The 25,815-nt window shown below is 33.1% G+C and overlaps 3 protein-coding genes across 4 annotated transcripts; 2 read left to right on the forward strand and 1 right to left on the reverse strand.

Moving 5' to 3' along the window:
• Positions 1 to 4,813: 4,813 nt before the first annotated feature.
• Positions 4,814 to 6,445, forward strand: LOC122279806 (probable WRKY transcription factor 65). 2 transcript variants are annotated; one of them, XM_043090644.1, is made up of 3 exons: positions 4,814 to 5,159; positions 5,377 to 5,523; positions 5,670 to 6,445. In XM_043090644.1, the coding sequence occupies exons 1-3, from the start codon at positions 5,002 to 5,004 to the stop codon at positions 6,127 to 6,129; spliced, it is 765 nt and encodes a 254-aa protein (XP_042946578.1). In that variant the 5' UTR covers positions 4,814 to 5,001; the 3' UTR covers positions 6,130 to 6,445. The 2 variants fall into 2 exon arrangements, with proteins under 2 accessions (XP_042946578.1, XP_042946577.1); XM_043090643.1 differs by having other exon boundaries at positions 4,816 to 5,159; positions 5,374 to 5,523.
• A 2,316-nt stretch (positions 6,446 to 8,761) lies between these two features.
• On the reverse strand, positions 8,762 to 12,415 carry LOC122279705 (ras-related protein RABA1d). The gene is made up of 2 exons (XM_043090485.1): positions 11,950 to 12,415; positions 8,762 to 9,383 (listed from the first exon to the last, which is right to left on the reverse strand). Exons 1-2 carry the CDS (start codon positions 12,168 to 12,170, stop codon positions 8,948 to 8,950), a joined length of 657 nt encoding a protein of 218 aa, XP_042946419.1. The 5' UTR covers positions 12,171 to 12,415; the 3' UTR covers positions 8,762 to 8,947.
• A 9,115-nt stretch (positions 12,416 to 21,530) lies between these two features.
• LOC122278919 (protein GRAVITROPIC IN THE LIGHT 1-like) lies at positions 21,531 to 23,688 on the forward strand. The gene has a single exon (XM_043089128.1). The coding sequence runs from the start codon at positions 21,977 to 21,979 to the stop codon at positions 23,402 to 23,404; it is 1,428 nt and encodes a 475-aa protein (XP_042945062.1). The 5' UTR covers positions 21,531 to 21,976; the 3' UTR covers positions 23,405 to 23,688.
• Positions 23,689 to 25,815: the final 2,127 nt, after the last annotated feature.

Genomic DNA, 25,815 nt, shown 5'->3' on the forward strand with positions numbered 1-25,815 from the left:
ATTTTTTAAAAATAATCTGGGCAATTTAAGTATGAGATCATATTTTCTTTTTTAAAAAAAATGACCTATAATTTCTTTTTAAACTTATAAAGATATTTTTAGAATTTTTTTGTTTTACAAAACCTGGATATCCGGGACTTAAGCCCAAAAAACCCAGATATCCGGATTGAATCCGGTTATATGTCCGGATTAAGTCCAGATTCAATCTAAACGGATAACTGCCCGGGTTTAAAAATCCGAATCCGGTTTTGGCCGGATACCCGAATCCGGATCCGGATGCACACTCCTACTTCTCAACATCAAATGACAATTCATAATTACATATTTCTGTCTCTTCCACACCATTATTCTTCGTTGTATTAACTAGTAGTAGTACTACAAAATCTATCCATTTTTTGGAACATTGGGCTAGGCCTAAGACATTGACATCACACACAAAATATGGGTCTAGGGTAGACAATTTGGCAAAGCTGGGGTTTTAATATGCCGCCATGACTACTGAAGTACTACTTGCGCATTTGATTCTTCATTCTTCGATCTAAATATGGCCTTTAATTCTTTTGCACTCCAAAATATTAAAGAAAAAAAATATATTAAACATGAACTGTGCAGAGATTATGTGCCAGCGGATAACCGGCCGGAGCACATGTGAATCACACTTCATTGGTTACCGGTGGAGGTTGAGATCATCAGAGAGCTCTTTAATGCTAGTCAGTATGTTTATACATATATATATATATATACACACACACAGACACATGATATAATAAGCTGGGAGTACTGCGTGTATGTGAAATAATATAAATTATAATTGCATGCATGCCAGCGTATAGAAAAAGTAATGTGGGCACTAAGGAAAGAGTTCCAAAAGATAATAAAAATGTGGAGAGGAAGCCAAGAGGAAGTTTCTGTTCCTTGAAAATGTAGTTGAGAGATCAGTTTGAAGGAGATTTGACAAAAGAGTAAACAAAAAAGAAAAACAATTACAGACAGGACGCAAGAACATTAACGTACAAAACCGAAAAAGAAGGAAGACAAATAGAGCGTTAATAGGTGGTACTTAGGACATTAAAAGATGCCGCGGGTTAAGGAAGTCAGAGATGGTTAACAATAAATAATCTAACAGGAAATCAAACTATTCATGAAAAGATAACTCCGAATAGGTAAAAATAAAAATAAAAAATTGTATTTAAATTTCGAGGGCTATCGTCTAATTTTCAATAAAAATTTTATGTGTAGTTATTTTTATAAATTTTTTTATATATTTCAGTGATATGATTAGTTGTGTATTAAAAAAATTAATCTAATTAATCATATCAATTGAGTGTATAAAAAATACGTAAAAATAATTATATGTAGCATTACTCATAAAATATTATTATAAATATATTAATGAATCCCACTTAAAATATAGTATGTTTACGTACTGACTATTATAAAATAAATTAAAAATAATATAATCCTGTCGATGTGGAACCACATCATGAACAAGTTAGCCGGCCGGCGCCCCCCCCCCCCCCCCCCCCCCCAAACAAAACCATTATTCTGACCAAGATTAACGTCTAGATCAATATTTGACCATTATTATGTGTATAGTCATTAGCTAGAGTAGACAGTACTTGATCTAGATATTGATCATAGCTAGGATTTTTCTGTTCCTATTTTGCTGATCGAGGATCATGATTCTCCTACCTTTTAATTTGGTCTTATATTTTCCTCCCAATTTACTGAATTCTTCTAAGGTAAGCTAGACATGATATACTCTTCCGAATTCTATTTTGAAAAACTTCGCCTGAATTGTGACTGCAAATATATATGATTTTGAGATCCAAAAACAAAACAAAAAATAGATTTTTCAGAATTTCTTGCAAAATTTTCATGCTAATGAAATGAGATAGATAAATTAATAAACAGATAATACCACATCTTTATATTTATTGTGTCTGTCTCTGATGCAACTTAGGTTATACATTAGACAACAATTTTAAAACATCTTCATGAAATAATAATAGCTTACACGATAAGTATTAATTAGAGAAGATTCGTTTGACTTTTCTTATTAATAAAGAAAAGATAGGGTAAGTTGCATGGGAGGTTAAGTACTGCAATTGGAAGAAGGAAACAATAGAGACGAAGTTGATGACATCATCAGGTAATATAAAAATGCCATTAATTAACAAATAAATAAAGTAGCTAGATTGATCGCATTGCACTGTACCGCAATTGAAAAGAGCATGTGAACCCGATCGAAGTGGCTGTTCATGCACCAGGCCAGCTTATTGAAGCGAGAGAACTTCAATTTATTATTATTTTTGGTTTATTAGTTTATTTTGTCAGATAATTAAGGAGTACTTTTGAATTTGGTTTTGATATATATATATCCATTATCTTTATATATATATAATGAGTATCAAACATAATTTTATTAGTTTAATAGTTTTTATTATTTTACCGTTAAAATTAATACCGTAATTAGTTGTATAAATAAATTAAAGTGACTCTCTCTCTTCTTAAAAGTTCTTATTTTTTTAATCTCTCCCCAATCACTTATGAATAAACTCATAATTATTAAATTTATAAGCATGCATCGATCCTAGAACCCAAGTATTGATGATCATTTATTTATGAGGTATATTAGATATATATATATATATATATTCCATTATATATATCTATATAAATTATATAAATATATATTCTATTATATATATGTGATATTTTATATAAATTATAATTTATATGTAAAGTTATATATTTATATATTTGATTTAAAAATTCTATTCATTCTTATATAAACAAAGAGAAATGTAAAATAATTAAGTTTAAATCTATTTACCAACTACATTTATGAATACAATTATTTCAATAAAATATTATTTATTTATCAATTTAAATTCATTATGAAACATTAAAATCAAATAATAATATCTTATAAAAACCTTAGTATTTTATTTCTTTATAAAATTATATCTCTTTTTAAAAATAATCGCTTTATTAAACTAAGAAAACTTGTTCTGCCCATTGTTTTACTGTTAACGGTTTGTGTCCTGTGCTGTATAGTTTTGGTTTAAAATTTATTTTTTATTTTTTTCATATATTTGTTGTTTCCAGCCGTACTCAAGAGAACATGCAGTAGTAAATAATAAGATTTTAATTCTAAATACTTTAAAATCGATTTAAGTCTATCTTACTATTTAATGTTAGAAATTATATATATATTTTTTCTAAAAGCATTACATTATTAATCAAAAAAAATTTCTTAATAAAAATAATATTTCGACACACTGGGCGAATGTCCTTTGGATGTTGCCCAACTACTAGTCTTCTATATATAAAAAGTGTATATGAAACGGAAAATATTGTTTTAACGGTTTTTCTTATTTTTCCGTTAAAGTTAACACCGTTTGTTTAAATACGTGTGAATGTAATCGGCATATAGAATGAAGACATAAATGTTGAGAGAGATAACATTCAATGTATGATTTTTGTTCCTTAGATATATGTTTATTATAATTACCAGTCATATATGTACATTTGTTTTTTTATTTTCTCATTTCAAAATTACATTTTCGTTTATAATTTATTATCATTTTAATCAAGCTTAAATCCATAACTAATTCTCACAATCTATCTAATTTCTGTAGTATTATTTACTTTCATGATGGATACAATTTTGAATATAGTTTATTCGTACTAACATATATATATATATATATAATATGTCTCTCAAAGTACTTTTTATTTGTAGATGTTGACTTTTTGGGATCTTAATTTGTAAATGTAATGATTAAGAGAAGTTGATCATGTACTTTTGATTTTAAAATCAGTTGGTATCTCTCTTTTATATATTTTGTTCAAAAATAACAGAAAAATGTGGAAGATAATTTGATATCACTATCCATAATTTGTATTAATTTATCATGTTTTGAGTTTTTTGTATTTATATTCTTTACTTTTTTATTGATCATACATAAGTATTAAATTCATATCATGTAGGAACATTTACCATATTTTGAGAGCATTGCAACACAGACTTCACAAATATGTAATTCAACTTTGTGCATTAATTAATTTTTTATAAAAAATCATATTATTTTGTTAAAAACGTTATTTCACCCAACTAGATAAACGTGTTTTATACGTTACTCCGACTTAATATTATATATGTGTATGTATATATGTGTGTATGTATATTTTGCAGTATAAAATTTTTATATATTTAGCATGATAACCCAAAAAAAAAAAAAATTGTCGACCATTGCATTGTATGTAGACAAAAGATGTATTACTTTGATCCGAATCCTTTCCTTCATCCCAATTACGACCATTTAATTTGTTGCTAATAATTATGGCATGCATGAAACTGCGAGAATAAAAAGTACGCACGCGTTTTCCATGCCTGTTAATATTATTCTTGTGTTTTGAGATCATAATTCTATTGGAAGACTAAACACTGATCAGGTTTATCCCAAAACCATTAAATTAAGGTTGCTATCGAATCGCGATACGAAGATAATGAATCGAGACCCTGTTTGGATAGACATATTTTATCTCATTTTATTTAATTATTATAATTTTATTAAATTTTTATAATAATTTAATTTTTTTAAATTTTAAAATAATAATTATATTAAAAAATAATATTTTATTTAATTTTTAACTTTTATTTAAAATATTTACATTTTATTTCTTAAATAAAATATTTGCATTCCATTTCTTTATCCAAACTGACAATACCACATTGGTTTGCACGTCGACCTGCAATAAAAAAACACCATGCAAAGCCAACATGCCGGCCCAATTTTAAAGATGCGCCCTTTCTTTCACACAGCCTTCCCTAGCCTAATCTCTTCAGTCTTCCTTGCCATCTCTCTCTCTCTCTTCTCTCTCTCCGTCAGCAACTGTGTATGTCCTGAAAATATCACCAGGAATACTCAAAACAGTAAAATTAATACAGAGCTATTAATCCAGTTTATTTATATATCGTAAACTCGGATATATATGGACGGCCAGTTCGTCAACAACCAGTTTATGATCAGTACTTCTACTGAGGAGCTAGAAGAGAATATTGACACCATCCCCGAAAATGGTGATGCGTCCCCTCCTTCCACCATCTTTAACGACATGAAGAACACTTCCGCTTCGTCCCCAAGAAAAAGGTCAGCCTTATTCTACATTCCCAATCATCAGTTTCGTGATTCACGTGATCTGAATCATCACATGCACCAGATGAAACCTTTGTTTCTTCCTCACACTGCATAATTCGCAAGAATACAAAACAAATGGCAGAAAAAAAAGGGTCTAATATTTTTTTTTGGGAAGGTTTATATTTTTTAGCCTAACAGAGAACGTAATGGCCGAATTTTGTTGCAGTAGGCGAGACATACATAAACGAGTGGTGTCGGTGCCGATCAAGGACGTAGAAGGGTCCCGGCTTAAAGGCGAGAGTAGTACTCCGCCCTATGATTCTTGGGCTTGGAGGAAGTATGGTCAGAAACCCATCAAAGGATCTCCCTATCCCAGGTAACCGCAGTACTGAATCTGATGTTTTCTTCTTCGTTCATGTATATATATATATATAAATATACGTATGGACACAATTAGACACACATTGGTTTGCTGCGGAAGAACTAGAGATTAATCGAACATGGTATGGTTCGGTGTGGCAGAGGTTACTACAGGTGCAGCAGCTCAAAGGGCTGCCCGGCGAGAAAACAAGTAGAGAGGAACCGTTTGGACCCGACGATGCTAGTTGTCACCTACTCCTGTGAGCACAACCATCCCTGGCCGGCATCGAGGAACCACCACTCAGCTTCGTCCAAACCCGAGAAGCCCGGAACCGTCAAGATAAAGCCCGAACAGGAAGCTGCGCCGGAGGAGAAGTTCGCGGGTCTAGGGGACGAGTCACTGATGGCGAGCGACGAGTTCAGGTGGTTCGGTGACATGGAGACAACGACGTCGACGGTGCTGGAGAGCCCCATTTTTGCGGAGAGGAGTGGTGCAGACGCGGACATGGCGATGCTATTCACGATGAGGGAGGAGGACGAGTCTCTGTACGCCGACCTGGGGGAGTTGCCGGAGTGCTCCGTCGTGTTCCGGGGCGTGGGACCAGGAGTGGAGATCTGCTGACACGTGTGTGAGCCCAGCTCTCTCCCTCCCACCCGCCCCCAGTTTGTCAACTGCGTGCGTATCGTGCGGCAGAAGACACCAAGTATTATTTATTTTTCGTTTTGCATTATTGATTTCAGCATCGTAAAAGAACGAATAATTAAAATAAGTGAAATTGATAGAGACAAGACTTTTATGTAATTAAGGAATTAGTCAAATGATCCTGTCATATAATTTTAAAATAATAGTTTTAGATCTGTACCCCCAAATATTATTATTTTATGATTATATGACAGGCTCATATAGATTAATTATATAAAAGTTTGTATTTATATCATTATTCGGTATATTAAAAATTCGTTTTCTAATATCTGGTTGAACATAATTTTGTCATATTCAATTTTTTTAATTTCCGATCTAAATTGCAGATAGTTCCAATCGCCTGCAATTTAGATGAAAATATTTGCATTTATTTTGTCGGTGTAGATAGTAAAATACTTACCTAATATAATATAATTTAAAAAATAAATTTTAAAATTTGAATCTTTTAAATAAAATCTTATTAAATAATTTATGTAAATGGTACGTCATATACATCGTTTTGATGATAAAATAATTTTTTTGTCATAAATAAACTTAAATCACATCCAAACACAAGTGAAATTAATATCTATTGAACGAGAAATATATATGTTTAATGTTTTGGATCGTTCTTAAAACTCTCACATAGTTTAATATGATACATCAAATTATAAAATTATTTTTATTATACGTATATCTATCTTAAGTTACTTACTCGAAAACAATGTAAAAATAAAAAATGTGGTAGCCGCCCATATACATTAAACTGTTTTATTCAAAAAATAAAATAAAATAAAATAAAATAGTTTAGCTTATCTTGAAGCTAAATTATATTTATAGAGGAGGGGAGTGGTTGAGATGATAAGGGATTCATCACCTCATCTGGTGGGTGTATTATATTTCAATACCCCAAAAATTTTATGAACTCGTTTGTTTTGTTTCGTAATGACAAGTAGTCAGACAAAGCATGCTTTAATTAATTCATAAGCCCTACTAATTTTATACAATAATTTGAATTTGAGAGTATTTAATGACTTTTGCTTGTCTTGAATCCTCATATTTTACGCAAACTGACACATGAAGTAATGGTCAAGACAACGCCACCCAAGATTTGCTTGCCCGAGATCTTCTTCCTCTTCCACTTTGGCCCTAAAATGAAGAACCAATGATGGCTTAATCATGTTGAGATTTCTTTGAAGAGAAATGATATTTATAATGGGTCCGGCTTGGGTCTGTAGCAAAAATAATAGAAAATTTCCTGTTAGTCAATATGATGCCGTGAGGGTTTTTATATATGTTCGAATCTCCGTTTTTAAGTTTTAGTAGTTTTTTTCTCCACAAGTTACAATATCAGTTCCAAGCAAAGAAATATTAATATTGAATTCTCGGCATTGAATATTATTTATTTTAAGCTAACAAATAGTAGTATTGTTCATGAATTTAAAATATATATATATATATATAGCCTAAAATGTTGCTCACCATAATCTGTTAACCCATTTAGACCCCGTTTAGATAGTAAAAGTATTTTATCTTATTATTACAATTTTTATAAATTTTTATATAAAATATAATAAATAATTCATTTTAAAAAAAAATTTAAAATAATAATAATATTAAAAAATAATATTATAACAATATTTTATTCAACTTTTATTAAAAATATCTCATCTTACTATCCAAACCACACCTTAAATCAAATGTTTTTTTTTTTGAAGTACTATCTTTATTTAAAATTTTACTTACATAACATGTGTCAACTACTAAAGATGGTAAAAATTTTAAAATTTAAATTAAAAAAAATTCTTAATGAATGGGAAATATGTATAATATTGTACGTGTAGCACTATTTTTCTTATTGAGTAATTATAAATACATAGTATATAAGTGTTGCGTACTCTCATTAAAAAAAAATGAACCTACCATTAAAAGTAGAATTTTTTATATAAATAAAAATTTTATCTACATTTTTTAAACAGAATACTTGAAACTTAGATATCTTATTAAAAGATTTGAAATTGCTGTAAGGCAAGGACCATGAATAGCATTAAATTTAAAATTTATTATTATTATTATTTAATAATTTAACCAACTGATGATTTCAAAACCCAATAATATTAAATTCTCGTATTCTTAACCTGTTAATTAGTATTAAATTCTCATTTTTTTTTTTTTTTAACTAAACATTAGACAGCGCGGTTTGACTAACAGGAAATTTCTTCTTGTTTTTGCCTAAGGACCCAAGCCTGACCCATTTATAATCATGGGTCTATAAGGAATCTACAATTGCCGCACAATCTCCTTATAAAATGTAAGTAAATACCATTCTCACGTGAAATAAAATTAATTTTTTAATAATAATATTTTTTTTTTAAATAATTGCACAGCACTAAAAGTCCTATGTAGAATACTTGGATTTATCTTTTCATTTTGGATTGAATCTCAACAAATATTCGGTGCGAATTTGAGCCCATCTAGTTCAGCCCTTCGTCTTTTTGTTTGTTTGCTTGCTTTTTTATTTCTACCTTGGTTTGGATCGGTCGGTTCAGTGCCCAGTTGAAAGCAATAAAGGTAATAAAACCCAGTTCCTACACAAGTTTATAGCTAAAGAATTTCAGTCTTCACCAATTGAAAGTCAAATGAAAACATATCGGGCCTATCTCCTACTGCAGGCATCTGAAAAAATTTTACACGACCAAAGTATACGTAGAAGAAGATGCAGCAAAACAAACCAGCCACATCCACACAAATTAAAACTCTAGGTGGAACAGCAGCCACCTTTCTTCACAGCAGAAACATCTCTACTGACATCAATTTTCTCTCCTTTGGAAGGAACGGCTGAATTTGTTGCATCATCTCCAGTCTCTATGGCCTTCTTGCTTACGATATGGTATATCTGAGTTAGAACTTCGGCAAATGCTTGGTCCACGTTGGTTGCTTCTAGAGCAGAAGTTTCCATAAAAAAGAGGGCCTCCCTTTCGGCAAAAGATTTCCCATCCTCAGTTGAGACTGCCACAAGGTGACGAAGATCCGATTTGTTACCAATGAGCATGACCACAATGTTTGGATCTGTGTGATCTCTCAACTCCCTCAACCATCTCTCAACACTTTCAAATGTGGAATGCCTAGTGACATCATAAACAAGCAGTGCGCCAACTGCTCCACGGTAGTAAGCACTGGTTATGGCCCGGTACCTAAAACTCAATATAAAACAAGGTCAGGCAATTAAAAGGATTTGGGCAGACAAAGCAACTGCAATAAAAACCTTCAAAGCTAGGACTATAAAACTTTATCACAATTTTTTTTTTTTTTTTTTTTTTTATATAGGTAAAAATCATTACCATGCTCCTAAAAGATCAACTAAGACATTCAAAGGACATTTCAAATCATAGGTTCAAGCAAAGAGAAAATGAGCACTCCATCAGTGGCATTTCAGGATGTAAGGCGAAAATACCATTTTTACTGTGACACTATAGTACAAGTACTGAAATAACGTATATCATGCTCCAAAAATAGCAACTAAGCCATAAAAAGTACATTACAAAATCATGGGTGCCATTGAAAATAAAACAAGGGAAACTAGACCTACTCCAACAGCGGTATTTCAGGCCAGAAGGTAAAACTACCATTTTTACCTGACACTACAGTATTTTGTTGAAATAACGTATAGAACACTTGCATAGTCTTGCACAACTGCAACTGGTGCATCTCTTCATGCTCATGATACAGATATTGTGAAAAAGATGCACTGATATGCACAAATAAGGAACATATACTTTTCTAAAAAGGGAGCATTGAACTTAGGTCAAAATTTCTTTCCAGTAGTGCCTGTACCCAAAATTAGAGGGCATCAAACTAAATCTAATAATTTTAACCAACATATGGATTTTCGCTAGAAAAATTAACATAATCTAATATATGTTATAAATCATTGATCACCTCCATTCCATAACTGTCTGGTCAAGTAACTGTTTCCCTACTATTATCTGACTATCACCACTCTGTAACTAAAAACAAAAGTGTATCAAAGAAATAACTACACCACCAATACCCCACCATTATCCGACTATATTATCTTACAAATGTAGAAAAACCACTATGACCATGTAAAAACACATATGCCTGAGAGAGAGAGAGAGAGAGAGAGAGAGAGAGAGAGAGAGAGAGAGAGAGAGAGAGAGAGAGAGAGAGAGCTAAGAAATTGCTTTCCAAATTCTGGGTTAGTGTAGAGTAAAATTAAACTGAAATGCCACACAAATAGCTCATTACAGGAAAGATGGGGATAAAAAGAGGAAATTGTAAAGGAATATAGATGGGAGATTCAACTTTCCAATAACTGGAGAGGAAAAAGATACAAACCAATTCCCAAAATTCAAGGGCAATGACGCAGGGATGCATATAAAGGTGATGAGAGTATTGGAAACAAAAGTATTACCATATGTCGCGAAGAACATACACTTTTGGAGTACAATATAAGGAATCGGACCAAACCCATGGACATGAGGAAACAGGACCATTATATGTATGTGTGTTCATACCCAGAGAGAGAGAGAAAGAGAGAGGAGCAAGCGGACCAAAATAGTAGGCCAAAAAGATCTAGAGAAGTGCTTCAAGAGTACCATGCCATTGATAAATGGTGACAACATATATATATGTATGTATATACACGAAGATTATCAAGAAAATATCAGCCTAGACATGGTTTTTTTTTTTTTTTAAATAAATGGTAAATCAGGACCATGCCCACGGCATTCAAAGGGTTAATGCCTTTAACATAAATAGCTACAAGCCACCCAACCTATTAATGATAGGGTAGAAGAAAACGAAGAAGTTCTTGATAAATTGGAAGTAACTTCATAGAGACGGGATGAGTAAAGTTAACGTACACTATTAACAATGCACAGCATCAGGTAAATTGAAGAAAACAACTTATAAAAAAAAAAAAAAAAGGTAAATTGAAGAAAACAAAAAGGCAAGGGAAAGAACAAAAACTAGAACAGAAAAGATTATGAATCAAGAGAAAATATGTTATAGACATTAGTGGTTTTATAACATATAAAAAAAAACATTTATAGTTTTCTAAGTGGCTATCCAAATAAATTATACACTACTATAAATTACGAATATCGAAGAACAGTCTTCAGCATTTTTCACAAAAAAAAGCCCCCCGAAATGAAGAGCGCAACACCTCCGAACAGTGAAATCTAGCCTTTTTGTTTACAAGGAAATTCGCGTCCAATAGGAAGCAAACTAGCACCAGCCCACATTACAAGTTTGAACATTGCACTTCATTTCTGTCTCATTTTCAGGTTTTTTTTTTCCATAGAAATTGTAGTTAGACATAATGTTATATAACAAGGTTCAGGATACCAGGATCTACCGTTGCACACGACAAATCTAAGTTTGATCTACCATGCTACTCGATTATTTGCCAGAAAAGTGAATCTACTAAACAAATCTCCAGCGTCAAATCCCCAACAAAGTACTCGTTTGGGTACAAGTTAGCCAATTCAAACCCATTGAGATCTAGTAAACGCATCCCCATTACTCAACCAGTGAGATCTAGAACCCAAAGAAACTAAAACCATTACTCAACCAACCGACAAAGTTGTTTAGCTTGCGATTTTCATTTAAAACAATAAAGCCAAAAACATATCAAACTAATTTTTCCAGCACCCAAAACGCACAAAAAACTCCAAATGAAAAAGTAAGAAAGACCCAGATCGTGAAAACCAGAATGATAGACAAAGAGACCAGCACCTTTCTTGGCCAGCGGTGTCCCAGATTTGGGCCTTGATAACTTTTCCATCCACATTTAAGCTCCGAGTGGCGAACTCGACCCCGATGGTGGACTTGGACTCGAGGCTGAACTCGTTACGAGTGAACCTGGAGAGCAAGTTGGACTTGCCCACACCCGAATCCCCGATCAGCACCACCTTGAAGAGGTAGTCATAGTCGTCTTCAGCTCTGTACCCAGCCATCACCCTCCAATCCAAAATACACAACTTTGGCTTCAGGAAAAGAAAGGAGAAAGATCTCTGTTTTAGATCTCTCACTATCTCTCTCTCGCCCTAACTTTTCTCCCTAAAATATCTGCCTCAGCATTTTCTTTGGCACTTCCTTTTTGTTCTGTCTTATGGGGTTCGAAACGTGAGACTGCGGGAGACCGATGTCCTCCCTGCTGGGCTGGACTCCAACTGGAAGAGAGGAATTTGTGTCCTTGGAAGGATGAAATCCTATGGGTATTTTAATTGTTTAGATTGTCTATTAATATTATCTTTTTAAAAAAAATAATAATAATTAATGATAATATCATGTCAAAATGTTAACGTAAAAAATTTAAATTTACGAATTTAAAGTTTAGGTCAATAATATATATGCATTTAACCTCATAATCCAACCGATTCGACCAACTCAACCCGAAATTTTTATTTTTATTTTTATTTTTTTTATTTATTTTTTTTCCTTCTATTTTTTCTAAGCTCCAAAACCAAGCCAACCCAATTACAAAGATGAACAAACTTGCTACAATCTATTCTACCACTAAAATAGCATCAAAAATAAGAAAACGGCTATTAAAAAAACTTATTATTGCATAATTTTAAAATTTAAAATTATCGAGTAAATGTTAAAATTTATTTAAATTCATTTTAATTTTATTTGTCTTTGATGTTTTAGATTTGAAAACAAATAATTTTTTAATAATAATATATACAAAATTTATGTTAGGTTGGGAAAATGGGGGGGGGGGGGAAGGAGAGAGATTATAAATTTGTAAATTTTATTTTGTTAATTATTTTTATAAATCAAGCTTTTTTATATATATAAAACTAAACACCTTAAGAACATTAAAAAGTAATTACTAGATATATAAATCTTTACAAATAATTACTAGCAGATATATAAATGCCCAATACTCATCTTATCATTAAAAAGTAATGATTATGTAAGTGACTTTAATTCTAAGGCACTAAGTAATAAGATGATGCATTTTTATTTTGCTAGCAATTAGACTCTTTTTTATTTTACCTTCTTCCACCCTCAAATCAATTTAACCAATTTTACAACGTTGTTTTTTCAAACCTAACATGTTTATGACCTTAGGTATGTTACCACGCCACCAATTCAATCACACTTGTGCAATAACCATTGGCTCTACATTGTTGCAATTAGACCTAAACTGTGCACCATGACTCATATGAAAACGGCCGAGTGTATGACTAGGGGTGCTAACCACACCTTCAGGGCATGTAGCCCTCAACCCCGTCCCTGCATTGGTGGCAAGTTGCGCCCTCGGGCACTGGTTCTGCTCTCATGGATGAGTGCACCCCATTCAGATGCCAGGGGGTGGATTGGCTCCCAAGGTTGTCCACCCACCTTCCACGATGAGAAAAAGAGCTTCTAGAGAGATATATATATCTAGGGCTAGGGGTGACAACGAAAGGGAGAGAAACTGCAACGATGATTGAACAAGATGAAACAAATGTGTGTGTGTGTGAGAGAGAGAGGTAACTAGAGATGAATATTTTAAAATAGAACACTAGACAAAACAACATCGGAAGATATTTTTTAAATATATATATTCAGTCAGGTGGACGTGTAAAAACCTAGACGGGTCTTGGCCCAACTCCAGCCCCGTCTCCCAAATGTAAAGGCCCGCAACCCAGTATTATGTAAGACAATGAGGTTTTTTTTTTTGTTTGTTTGTTTGTACAGCTAAGATTTTTATTTGAAGTCGCGTCTCTCTCTTTCTCTCTATCACCTGCTAACAATTTCACGTCTTAAAGCTCTTTTGAATCTTTTAGTTTCTCAGCGTATGCCTCTCTTACTTTATAACGTTTTCATTTCTTATTGAGGTCTCGTCTACCCTTTTGTTGTCCGTTTGAATAATTTGATGTACTTTCACATGTTGAAGACTTCTAGGAGCGTCCTCAACCTTCTATGCTAATTGAGGATCATGTGCAAAATGTCTTAAAAGAGTTTTTGTGGGCCCAATAATTAGGCCCATTTTCTTGTGTAGGTAGCCTGTAGAATACGTAAGAGTGACCCCTTACGTTGCCTTTCTTGCGTTGGAGTCTTATTTTGGGCTTGTCATTCATTTTAGTGGAAGCCTACACAATATGGCTCGTCTGAGTCTGAGACTCGAATCATTCTTTTTAGAGCATCTTTCTAATTCTCATCGTTTTTATAAACATGAAATATTTAATAAATGAGATAAATTATATTCATAGTTTAAATTCACAATTATAATATTACGTAAAATCACTATTTATTTTAAAATTTTAATTATTTATATTGAAATGTGTAAATTTTGAAACAGGTGTTTGGTTGAGTTCTTTTTCACTGTTTAAGATGGAGGGAGATTTAGAATATTGCAATTGCTCGGGACATTTCTCTTATCGAATAATACTACATATAATAATTTTTATATACTCTATATACATTTTATTAATATAATTAACTGCATTAATTTTTTTTAATACATAACTAATCATATCAATAGAGTGCATAAAAATGACTACACATAAAATTTTTGATCTTCCATTTCTATAAGAGGTTGTTCAGAATGCTGACAAGAAGATTCCCTTAAAGGGAGAAGGTCATATACGCAGTCATTTCTCTTTACATCTTTCTGGTTTGTGTCAGCTTCCTCTTTTATGGAATGCACTCGACAACGGGTGCCGATCCATTTTATTGTATGCGTATTATTCTTGCCTGGTTCAAAGATCTTTGAAGTACTGGACAACATTGTCCGTGAGGACCCTGCCCTCTTGTAATTATTTTTTCTTTCTTTTAAGTTAATTCTCAGTTGTATCCCTTTATTATCCTTATCCACTCCACTTCAAAAGTTGTTTCAATTGCAGAAAACTTACAACTGATCTGGAGGCCGGGCTTGACTCTCTTTCAAAACATGAAGGATCCAATTGAAACTTGGGCTTCATTTTCTCCATTTCGTAAGAAAACAAAGGGGTACAGTACGACCTTTCCTTCGTATCAGTCCACATTGCCCTCTATCGGCTTAGGTTGAATAGGTTGTGTTTAGTAAGTAAACTATTCAAAGGAAAATATTTTAGATACAAGAAATAATCTATAAATTAATATAATTTGACGTAGTATATCAGATTATAATGTTATTTTTATTATAAATTAAATTTAATGAATCTTATGAGTAAAATAAAAAATATATAATTGTACTAATAATTATTTTTTAATTTAAAATAAAAAATTTTAAAAAAATAATAAATAAATAGTAAGTAAATATATAATTATTCGTAATTTATACTTACCATAACAAAACTCTACAAACTAGATGACAACGTAGTAAAAGTTTGTGGCGCAGGTACAGCAAAGTACGTGGACTTACAGAGCATTTCTGCCAGTTTTGAGAGACACCAGAAAAAGCTGATGGTGCCATCAAATTTATTGCTATTTGGTCCTCTTCAGTCTTTTTTAGTGCAACTTTCTACAGGGCAGGACATTTGACAGCCGATAGGTGCCTTTGTGGAGGGTAACTCAACTACAAGCTTTTTCATCGTGGCCCACTTTTGCCTTTGGATACCTTTCCTTTTTTTTTTTTTTTTTTTTTTTTTTTTTTTTTTTTTTTTTTTGGGGGGGTTCAGAAGGATGCCCTGCCCTAATAAAGTGAGATTGTTCCCTATTTTATGTCGGATTTTAAAATCTCTAAAATTAATAATTAATTTATAAATTTATTTTTATAGAATTAATTTAAGAATTTAGCACTTTCTCAAAATATGCAATAAAAGGGCTTCACAATTCCATTGCTGGGCAGAGTCAGAGTTTGTGATTACAGACTAAAAGGTACATTTATCATTTTTTTGTTAAGGATTGTGAAAGATATTAATTAAGAATCAGAACTGCTACGGGTGGTCAAGTTGGTGCACACCTTATGCAGCCCTGCTGACATGGTAGGGTGTTTTTGTAAAATTGAAAAAAAGCAAAAATTTTGAGAAAGAATATGTCAGGAATCGACCGTAGAAACTTGCTTCCCGCTCGTGAAGAACCAGCTTGTTCCAATGACCAAGTTCTGAGTAGCTTGTTTCGACGATTTTCTAGCACGTCTCTCCCACGGCACCTCGCCAAATGCCTCCGCACATCTCTGTCGCCACCAATAACAATTTCTTGCTCCTTCTATCTTTAACTAGTAGTAGAACCTCAAGTCAACACAAGCTTATAGCTCGGTACATCTATTAGAATTATTCAATGTCACTTTTAAATTTTCTGGACTACCAAACACTCAAATCTTAGATTCAAATCGTCTTTCTTTCTCCATCCTAACAACCGTCAATCAGCAACCAAAAGATATTAACATCCACAAAGAAAGACGTCTTTCTTTGCCAACAGCAATTTAAAAAAAAAATAAAATCAAATCATCTCACAATACAGAAAAGATATGCAGGTCATGCTTTACTTATTACCTAGAAAAAATATTATGTATTCTCAATTTTTATCTTATTTTTTTAAGAGTTTGTTACGTACAAGCAAAGTCGCGTATTAATCTATGTACTAGTATTGATTTTTTCATATTCAAAATTTAAATTAGTACTGTTTTTAATAAAATTTACTTTTTAACCAATCATATTAAATTAGTGCATATATTAATACATATTTATATTTGTAACTAGATTTTTCATTTTTTTAAATATGGGTTTTGAGATTTTTTTCTTCTTGACATTTTTTTAACTTGGGGGCTTTCAAAAGAAACTCAAGGAGCTAAGTAAAAGTAAAGTGTAGCATAACTCATAATACAAGTTGCAATTATATGTTTAAGGATTGTTAAACTTCTGTCTTTTGCAGATTTTGAAAGTGGGGTTTTGAGGATTGTACAAGCTGGAGTGGGTTCGCTTTCAATCGCAAGATGGAGGGGAGCATATGGAGTGAGAACTACGATTGGCGTATCTGTTCGTGGTATAAATTGAGGGGGTGGGGGTGGGGACTTCAACGAAGGAGAGCTTCTGGGGGAATGGAGAAGAAGGAGAAGACATAAACGTTATATTTCAATAAGTCTTCAATTTTGTCTTGCACCAGGAGCCAATCCACACCGTTTCATTAAACCCCCTCCCATGTCATTAGGTGTGGGCATGCCAAGGGGTGGGTGCAAGAATTTGACTGCTAATAGATTTTTCCATTAAAAGTTTCTCCTTAGATGTACCGCGACGTAAAATGTGTCATCTTAGGCCCATTTAGATATAGACTTGAGTCTAATTTTAGGCTAAATTTAACATTTAATTACTCAAATCTCAAATCATTAAAACTCATTTCAACTTAAAACTTTTTTACACGTGAGATTCACAACTTTTTTCAATTCAATATTTCTTGACACGTGGGCCCATAACCATTTTCAAATTCCCGTAAATGTAATTAAACATATCTTAACATACAAATAAATTTAAACTCATCTTAAGTGAGCTCCACAAATCTCATTCCACCATTTCAATTCACTATTATTTATAAAGAATTCAATTCATTTTAACTTAGCTCAACATCCAAATAAGGCCTTAATAACTACGATTCGAGAATAATAAAATTGAGGATTTTGGGATTTTCTTTTTATCATGTCTCCCATTTTGACAAGCATGTATGATAATTGACCGTTTGTTTTTAAATCAAGATAAATATTTCTTTGGTTACATAATCAGGATAGATACAGTGGGGTTGAGAGGACCCAGGCAAACGGTCCCTACAAAGTAAAAGAAATATATATATTAAAAAAAAATGGCGCCAAAACCTGGTCCCAATTTTGTTTAGCCTTTGGCAAAGATCACAAAGACTAGCTTTGATTCAATTTGGGAAATGAATTTTTGGGTATGGGCACAGAAACCGATCTGAAGTGATAACTGTCGTCGATAATGTCATAACATTCCACGTACGTCGATGAAGGGTATGGAGCCGTTGCAGCTAGCAAAAGAGAGGAAGTCGAAGAAGTAGAGCTAGCTGTCGTATGTGACTGCATTAACGATACGCGTGGCGTCTCACATGCTCATCATCATGTTATACGTACCGGTACTGGTACTGGAGCGTGCATGGTGTTTTAGGTGGTGGAGCATGGATGGCGGCGTGCGGGGATATAATGGGAAACTAACCTTCCTTAATTTGATCAGCTGTTTGTTTGTGAAGTGGCCGGGGAGACCTGCATGCGCGCCTTCATGACTTTGATCAGCTGGTAACATCTACTAGTCATGTTGACTGTTGAGCATGCATGGTTTTGCCTTATATATAACGTACTGCAACTTATACATTAATCAAGCAGAAAGGACTCAAAATCAGGAGACTAGCTGCTGGATATGGATGGTAGATACCAACTCTGCTCTGAAGTAATTAACTCAGTCTAGCTATTGGAAATATTGTAATATATACACTAGAAGAAAAATGAGAATTTAAGACGCCTTATTTATAATAAAAATAATTATTTGTGTTGAGAATAGAGTCATTTTGACAAAAAATAATAATTTTTATGAAAAATAACTTACGGCAAATAAACAATTTTCTTGTAATAATATTATATATGCCAAAAATCAACATTTTAGTGTCGAGTAGAAGTGCTGATCATGAACTCGTATTTGGTCGGGACAATGATGTTAATTAATAGGAAAGCATAATATACTTTCTAATCTGCTTAACATGATTACCAAAATTAATTTCCATATACCTAATTCCTTTCCTACCTACAATTCCTTCATGTAAACGCCACTTACGTACATACAGCTATGAAATTGTCTTCATTATCTCTTATACGTGGAAGGAAGCTTATTCGATGCTCCTCTTACAAATGAAGCTTATTAGTGCAAACCACTTGTCTTAGCAAAGGGTTTTTCCTTACTTCCTTCAACGAGAAATTAAAGGGATTTGATTATTTTGTGGTCATGATGATCATTGTTTAGGATAAAACATTCAATATCATTGCTTATACCATACGGTGTGACTGTTGAGTATAATACACAAAACAGTGATCAAAACCTATAATGGCGTTCAACAAACAGTCTACCTAATGTCGGGTCCCGAGCTAATTTGCATCCAAATTTGCATGCCAAAAATAATTGAGACACCATTCACAATTTACATTATTGATATTGTGATTTGATTTAACTTATAAGATTTAAATACATATATTTTACAAATTAAATCCTGGCTGGTACGTATATTCCAGTGTGTATATTCATTTTATATGTTACGTTATATTCTAGTGTTACGTAACATATAGATTAATTTGTATATTCATTCAGAATATCAAGTGTGTATATTCCACACCGACTTATAAATCGAGCTTTTCATAATACATAGATTTAGAATAAAAACTTAGGATCGTAGCCTGGTTTGTTTTCACAAATCATCTCATCTTATTTAATCATTACAATTTTTTCAAATTCTCAAATAAAATATTAAAAAATAAATTAATTTTTTAAATTTCAAAACAAAAATTATCTTAAAAAATTATATTCTAATAATATTTTATTCAATTTACATTTTATCTCGAAGCGAAGTTGCTTGCTACTAAGAAGAAAGGTTAACTAATGGAATTGAATTTGCTCCCATTTACGTTTGGGATTTGGAGTAGATCTTGTGTGGGGTCCCAAATGATGAAATAAGTAGTGGACGTGAGGGACATTAATGAAGGCCTATAAGTACTACACTAATTTAAATACATGCTATGTTGCCATTCATGCTAATACATTGTCATAATTTTGTATTTGGATTGTCGGACGTGACCAAGAGTCCCTAATCCACCAACACTTAAAAAAGTAACATATATATATATATATAACTATATTAAATAGATAAGAGCTAGCCCAATAAATCATTATAAGAACCATGCCTACACGCATGCCCTACCTGGGTGATCCTAAAAACAAAGTTACAGAGATCATTGTCGACTAACAATTTCATCCTTGAATACATTGTATTGAAGTTGTTTAAGACCACTACATCTTCTGATTTCAACAATTAAACTGCTTTTTGGCTTGGGATGGCCCTGTTTTTTAAATAAACATTAATAATAATTAACTTTTGTTCTGTGTCTTATTGTCTGCTAATGATTGCCACGACATTTTATGATCCATAATTACCTTGAGATCATAACAGATGGACTAAGATCATATATTAGATCAGCGTTTTTGTGGGGAGCATGGGCAAAAGCTTAAGTACCCCAACCAAATTGGACCCCATAATTAAAGGGATTATTTTGTATCACAAGTTGAAACCAAGCTTGTGAATTGGCTCCTCTTTCTAGTCATCATGATCAGCAGACGGATGCAATATTGCTGATCAATTAATTTAAGAAACTTCTAATGAATTGTAGTTCATACAAGTCCATTGTTTTATAAAAAGTGCTATAGTCATAGAGAAATTACATAAAAGTAAATTCATCAAATCGATATGACTTCACATGTTATGTTACGTTATATTCATTTTATAATAAAAGCAACTTTATAACTAAATATATTATATAAAATTATATCAGTTTGTAAATTTAATTTTGTATAATCTGATCTTTATGACAATCATTTTGTTGTTTCATGGACTTCTGATCTTGTTATAGTTCTTAATTACAAGAAATATGTTATCGTGGGCACGCATTTGTTGAAATATTGCAAAAGCATGTTATTAATTATGAATATGTTCAAAGTTTTCAAATATTTGGGCCAGCAATTAGGCTGCTGATTGATTCGTTGTGATGCCCCCACACCAATGGAGTCCAGGAATCGTGTTTCCGTCAACATCTTCTTTCGGCTGTGTCCCTTTTCTAATTTTTCTCCAAGGTCCCATCTTTTATTCCCAAAGTCCAGTTATTTTCGCATCAATACAGACGTTTTTGGATAAAACAACAAAAATCAGAACTACCCGGCCGGCCATGCATGTACATTTTACTATCTTAGTTCCAGAAAGTCTATGCGCGCAACGTGTTAGAACAAATTATTAGATTTATATATTTCTATAATTAACTTAATTTTTTAGATAAATAGTGATTTTAATAAGAAGTATAAGTTAAAATTTTTTATATACAGTTATTTTTCTGTATTTTTTATATAATTTACTAATTTGATTAAATGCATAATTTTTTTAATATAAAATAAATATTTTGATCAATTATATTAATAAAATATATAAATAATAAATAAAAATAACTGTATATATATAAATCTTTTATTTAATAAAAAAACAGGATAGAAATAGAAAGGTAAAAAGATTTCTCTCTGTAAAAATAATAATAATAATAATAATTTTTTCACCAATATTATTGAAGAACTTTATGCAGCCAGTCCAACAGTCCAAACACAGTCTTTTAATCTCTCTGGCATCCCCAATGGCTGTAGATTAAGGTATGGTCCACGACTAGATAGCTATCAATCACCTTACAGAGAGCAGGACCCACGGTCATCATCCTCTGTATGGCAATGAGCCTCGCTTACAGAAGAAACCTTAACGTCCAAATCCGCCATGGCTACGAGTTTCATGTCCTTTTCTACTGCTACTAGTTAGACAAAAACTTACAAACAGTTAAGCTTTTCGTCTTTAATCGTTTTCACTTTCTTTATTAGCACTTCCCGCTCTTTTATATACTGCTTTTCCTACCTCTATCTCCGGCTTCAATCTGATATTCATCATATAGTCAAAGATTTCTACCCCCTTTTCAACTTAAAATCTTTAGCCATCTTTTTCATGACTTCCCTTGTCATCGAAGTTCCCTATATTCTTTACCTTATTTTCTCCAGATTTTCATGCCCCAAGTAAAAGTATACTACTACTCTGTTTATTTTCTCCTGATTAAGATATGGATACCATGAAACCCAAATCAGCCTTGAACAGCAAGAGCAGGTTAGCACGTACTTTCCAAAAGGTTATCAATCTTCGGACCGCAACAAGAATTGCTTCTAACAATGGTATTTGCATGCTCGCGTCTCAGCCCAAAGTCAAGGAGGATTTTTTCACCGATAAAAAGTCTCAGCAGTTTGACAAGAATGGCGTCGATACGAGAGGCCGGAGGAGAGCGGTGCTGGAAGCTTTGGTGGCGAAGCTTTTTGCGGAGATTACTTCTATCAAAGCTGCTTATGCTGAGCTCCAAATGGCTCAGAATCCTTACAACAATGACGCCATTCAGGTCGCTGACCAGGCCGTCGTCGACGAGCTCCAAACTATTTCCGAGCTCAAGCGCAGCTTCTTGAGAAAAGAACTCCGTCTTTCACCCCAGGTTACTCTCATGCTCGCGGAAATTCAAGAGCAGCAGGGCTTGATGAAGACATACGAGATAACCATCAAGAAACTCGAGGCAGAGGTTGACCTCAAAGACTCCGACATCACTTCGCTCAAGAACCAGCTCGACGACTGCATTGCATTGAACAAGTCATTAGAAAAGAAGCTAAATTCAAGCGGGTCTCTGTCAATGTTCGATGCTCTTCGGCTTACGAAGCTCAATGTGACTCATTTTATCCAATTTCTCCACCACACCCTAAGATCCATTCGTAGTTTCGTGAAATTAATGATTCGTGACATGGAGTCGGCGCACTGGGATCTTGACGCGGCTGTCAAGTTCATCGAGCCCGACGCAGTTTTCACCAAACAAAGCCATCGGTTCTTCGTTTTCGAATCCTTTGTTTGCATTACTATGTTTGAGGGCTTCAATTTCCCTCACTTTTCACCAAGTGATCACCCTCAACAACAGCAACAAGAACCAGTACCTCTTGATAAACAGCGCAATCGCCTCTTCTTCGACAAGTTCAAAAAGCTCACGAACGCTAATCCGAGGCATTTTCTTTCCCACAATCCAAACTCTTCATTTGCAATGTTCACTAGGTCCAAATACCTCCAGCTCGTACATGCAAAGATGGAATGCTCTCTGTTCGGTAACTTGAATCAGCGAAAGCTCGTGAACTCCGGTGGTGTTCCGGACTCCGCGTTCTTTTTAGCCTTTTCCGAGATGGCGAAGCGCGTGTGGCTTCTGCATTGCCTGGCATTCTCGCTCGACGAAGAGGTAACCATATTTCAGGTAAGAAAGAAGGGTAGGTTCTCCGAGGTATACATGGAATGCGTGGCCGATGAATCGTTGTTATTCTCCGGTGAAATCAGCAGTGGAATCGACGTCTGTGCCAGTCGCGCGCTCCGCGTGGGTTTTACGGTGGTGCCAGGGTTCAAGATTGGAGAAACCGTGATACAAAGTCAGGTTTATATGTCTCCGGCCACCGCTACTCCGGCTAGTGGCTAGATCGATGTTTGTATACTGCATGTCGAGACTCGAGAATCGAGATTACACTCCCGACGCGCTTTTACGCACGCTCCGGTGTCATTCGGTAAAGTCAAGTCTGGCGGCGGAGTTTTAAATGCATGTTTTATGGTTGATCAGTAGGGTAATGTCGTAATACAATTGAGTTGATATGAGTAAAATTGTTTATATAATTGATGAATTTTAATAATATGAAATTTTGTAATTGAGGAAAAATATTTGTATGTGTATTTTGAAATTATAAAAAATAACTCTTTATTCTATAATATTGATGTATAAATTATTATAAAATGTATTAATGTTTTATTTTTTTATTTAAATAAGTATAATAGATTTTATGACATATTTAGCCACCAATTTATATTTAAAAATACTTTTTATAATCAGCAATGCAAGTTGTAAATTTTGTACTTGCAAATCTCAAGTAGGCTTTTTGTAAAATGGTGAGGCCCACTAAAAAAAATATACATCTTTTTTATGGTTAGGTCTTCCGGTGACTTACATATTTGAAATTTATACAAATCATTACTCATTCTTAAATATTACTTCAAGGCGAAGCGGTCTTTTGAAACAAATCCAATAACATTGATACAAACCCAAGTATTAACTCCAAAGTCATGTAATTATTACAATATGGTCGAGATTGAAATCTTAGGAATCCTGTTAATAGAATTGCGTTTGGCGTTTGCTAGGGAAGGGGTAAAAAAAAAAAAAAAAAAAGTAATAATATATACCATACTATCGTTTTACTAGTATTTTATTATATAAGATGTGGTGTATTCATTACTATTTGATAATAAAAAAATATGTAATAAATTATTATTCAACAGTGATAAATATGACACATGTTATTTAATATGATATATTTATAGTATGGTATATAAAATTTTAAAAAATAAAATAAAATCGGCTTGTATTTGGGATTGAAAATTTCCGTGAAGTGTGCGGTTGGTTTGTACACGGGCAGTAAGTACTAGAGCCTGTGGTCAATTTCGTTGAAGTGTACTAGAAGTTGGAATTCTGAGTAAGCTTCACGGGCTCTGTGTCGCATGCCTGAAGCAGTTTAACCTTTACCTAATGCCAAGATCCCCACCTGCACAATTATTGCCAGAGATTCCGCCAACAAGACTCTCTCAAAATGATTCTCCTCAAAGTAAGATTTACCTGTATATCAAGTATTAATCTTAAAAAGATCTTTCATTTTAAGTGGTTATCTACTTAATCAAGTAAACCTATAGAGGTGAACGGTATCTGCATGATAGATTGCCGGTGAGAGAAGTGCATGCAAATGGAATTTACTTGGAAGAAATAAATGAGGAAGTTTGTAGGAACTTGAATGAGACAAGCCTGACATGCTGTTTAATGATACTCCAATGTCTGAACCATATATCATTAATAATTCAGACCAGTTGGACACTTGTATTCACTTTCACTAAATATTTTTTTATGAATTGAGATGCGTCAAATTCCTAACAAGGCATTAAATGATGCAACTTAGCTGTCAGATAACAAGGGATACAGCCCAAAGCCCGAAACTACCGGCACCAGCCCCCACTGTTTGTTTCTAGGTGGGCCAGTTTTCTACCGTCTCTACCCCTTCCTCTCTCCAATGTATGCAAGAAGTAAGAAGTCAGTCGTTTTTCCCATAAAATTATACATAAGTAAAAGTTTGATGTGTAGGACATTGAACCCATTATATTTAAAAAATGAGTTAAAGTACCCATAATTTTTTTTTTAATATAAGTTGATGTGATAGATTTTTACCTCTGCAATGTGTTTGATGTATCGATAAAGAGAATTTATAAATAATAAATTTATTTAATAATAAATATTATAAGATTCATCATAATATATTCTTTGATACCATATCAGAGAATGATATCAACATAATAGTTAAAAAGATGGAGAATAACAACTCTTTAAATTTGAGTCTCATATTATTTTAACCTTGGAAAAGAAGACGAGACGGAAGTCTTTGATGTGGGCTAGGCCTACCATCTTGGGCCTAACAATCCTTAATTGCACCACTTCGCTCTATTTTCAGGCTCCACAGTCCACAATGATACCGGTGGACCTAAATCGGATTCTCTTACTAGTGGTATTCGGCCCATGATCTAAATAGCCCAATTTCCCTTTTATATTCTGAATCTGCAGATTTTGACCAATCCAAACCGACGAGTATTGGCAGTGGTAAATGTAAATGCAAAATTACATATTTGGGAGATTGTTTTTGCTATTAAAAAAACCTCATATTAGATTATGTATTTTTGAGTAAAAATAATAATAAAATATTATTTTTTTTATTATCATTAATTTTTTTTATAAAATTAATTTTTTAAATATAATTTACAATCAAAACCCACTATATAAGATCTACAAATATATACATTTAA

Source organism: Carya illinoinensis, chromosome 10 (genome assembly GCF_018687715.1).
Source record: "Carya illinoinensis cultivar Pawnee chromosome 10, C.illinoinensisPawnee_v1, whole genome shotgun sequence".
NCBI lineage: Eukaryota > Viridiplantae > Streptophyta > Magnoliopsida > Fagales > Juglandaceae > Carya > Carya illinoinensis.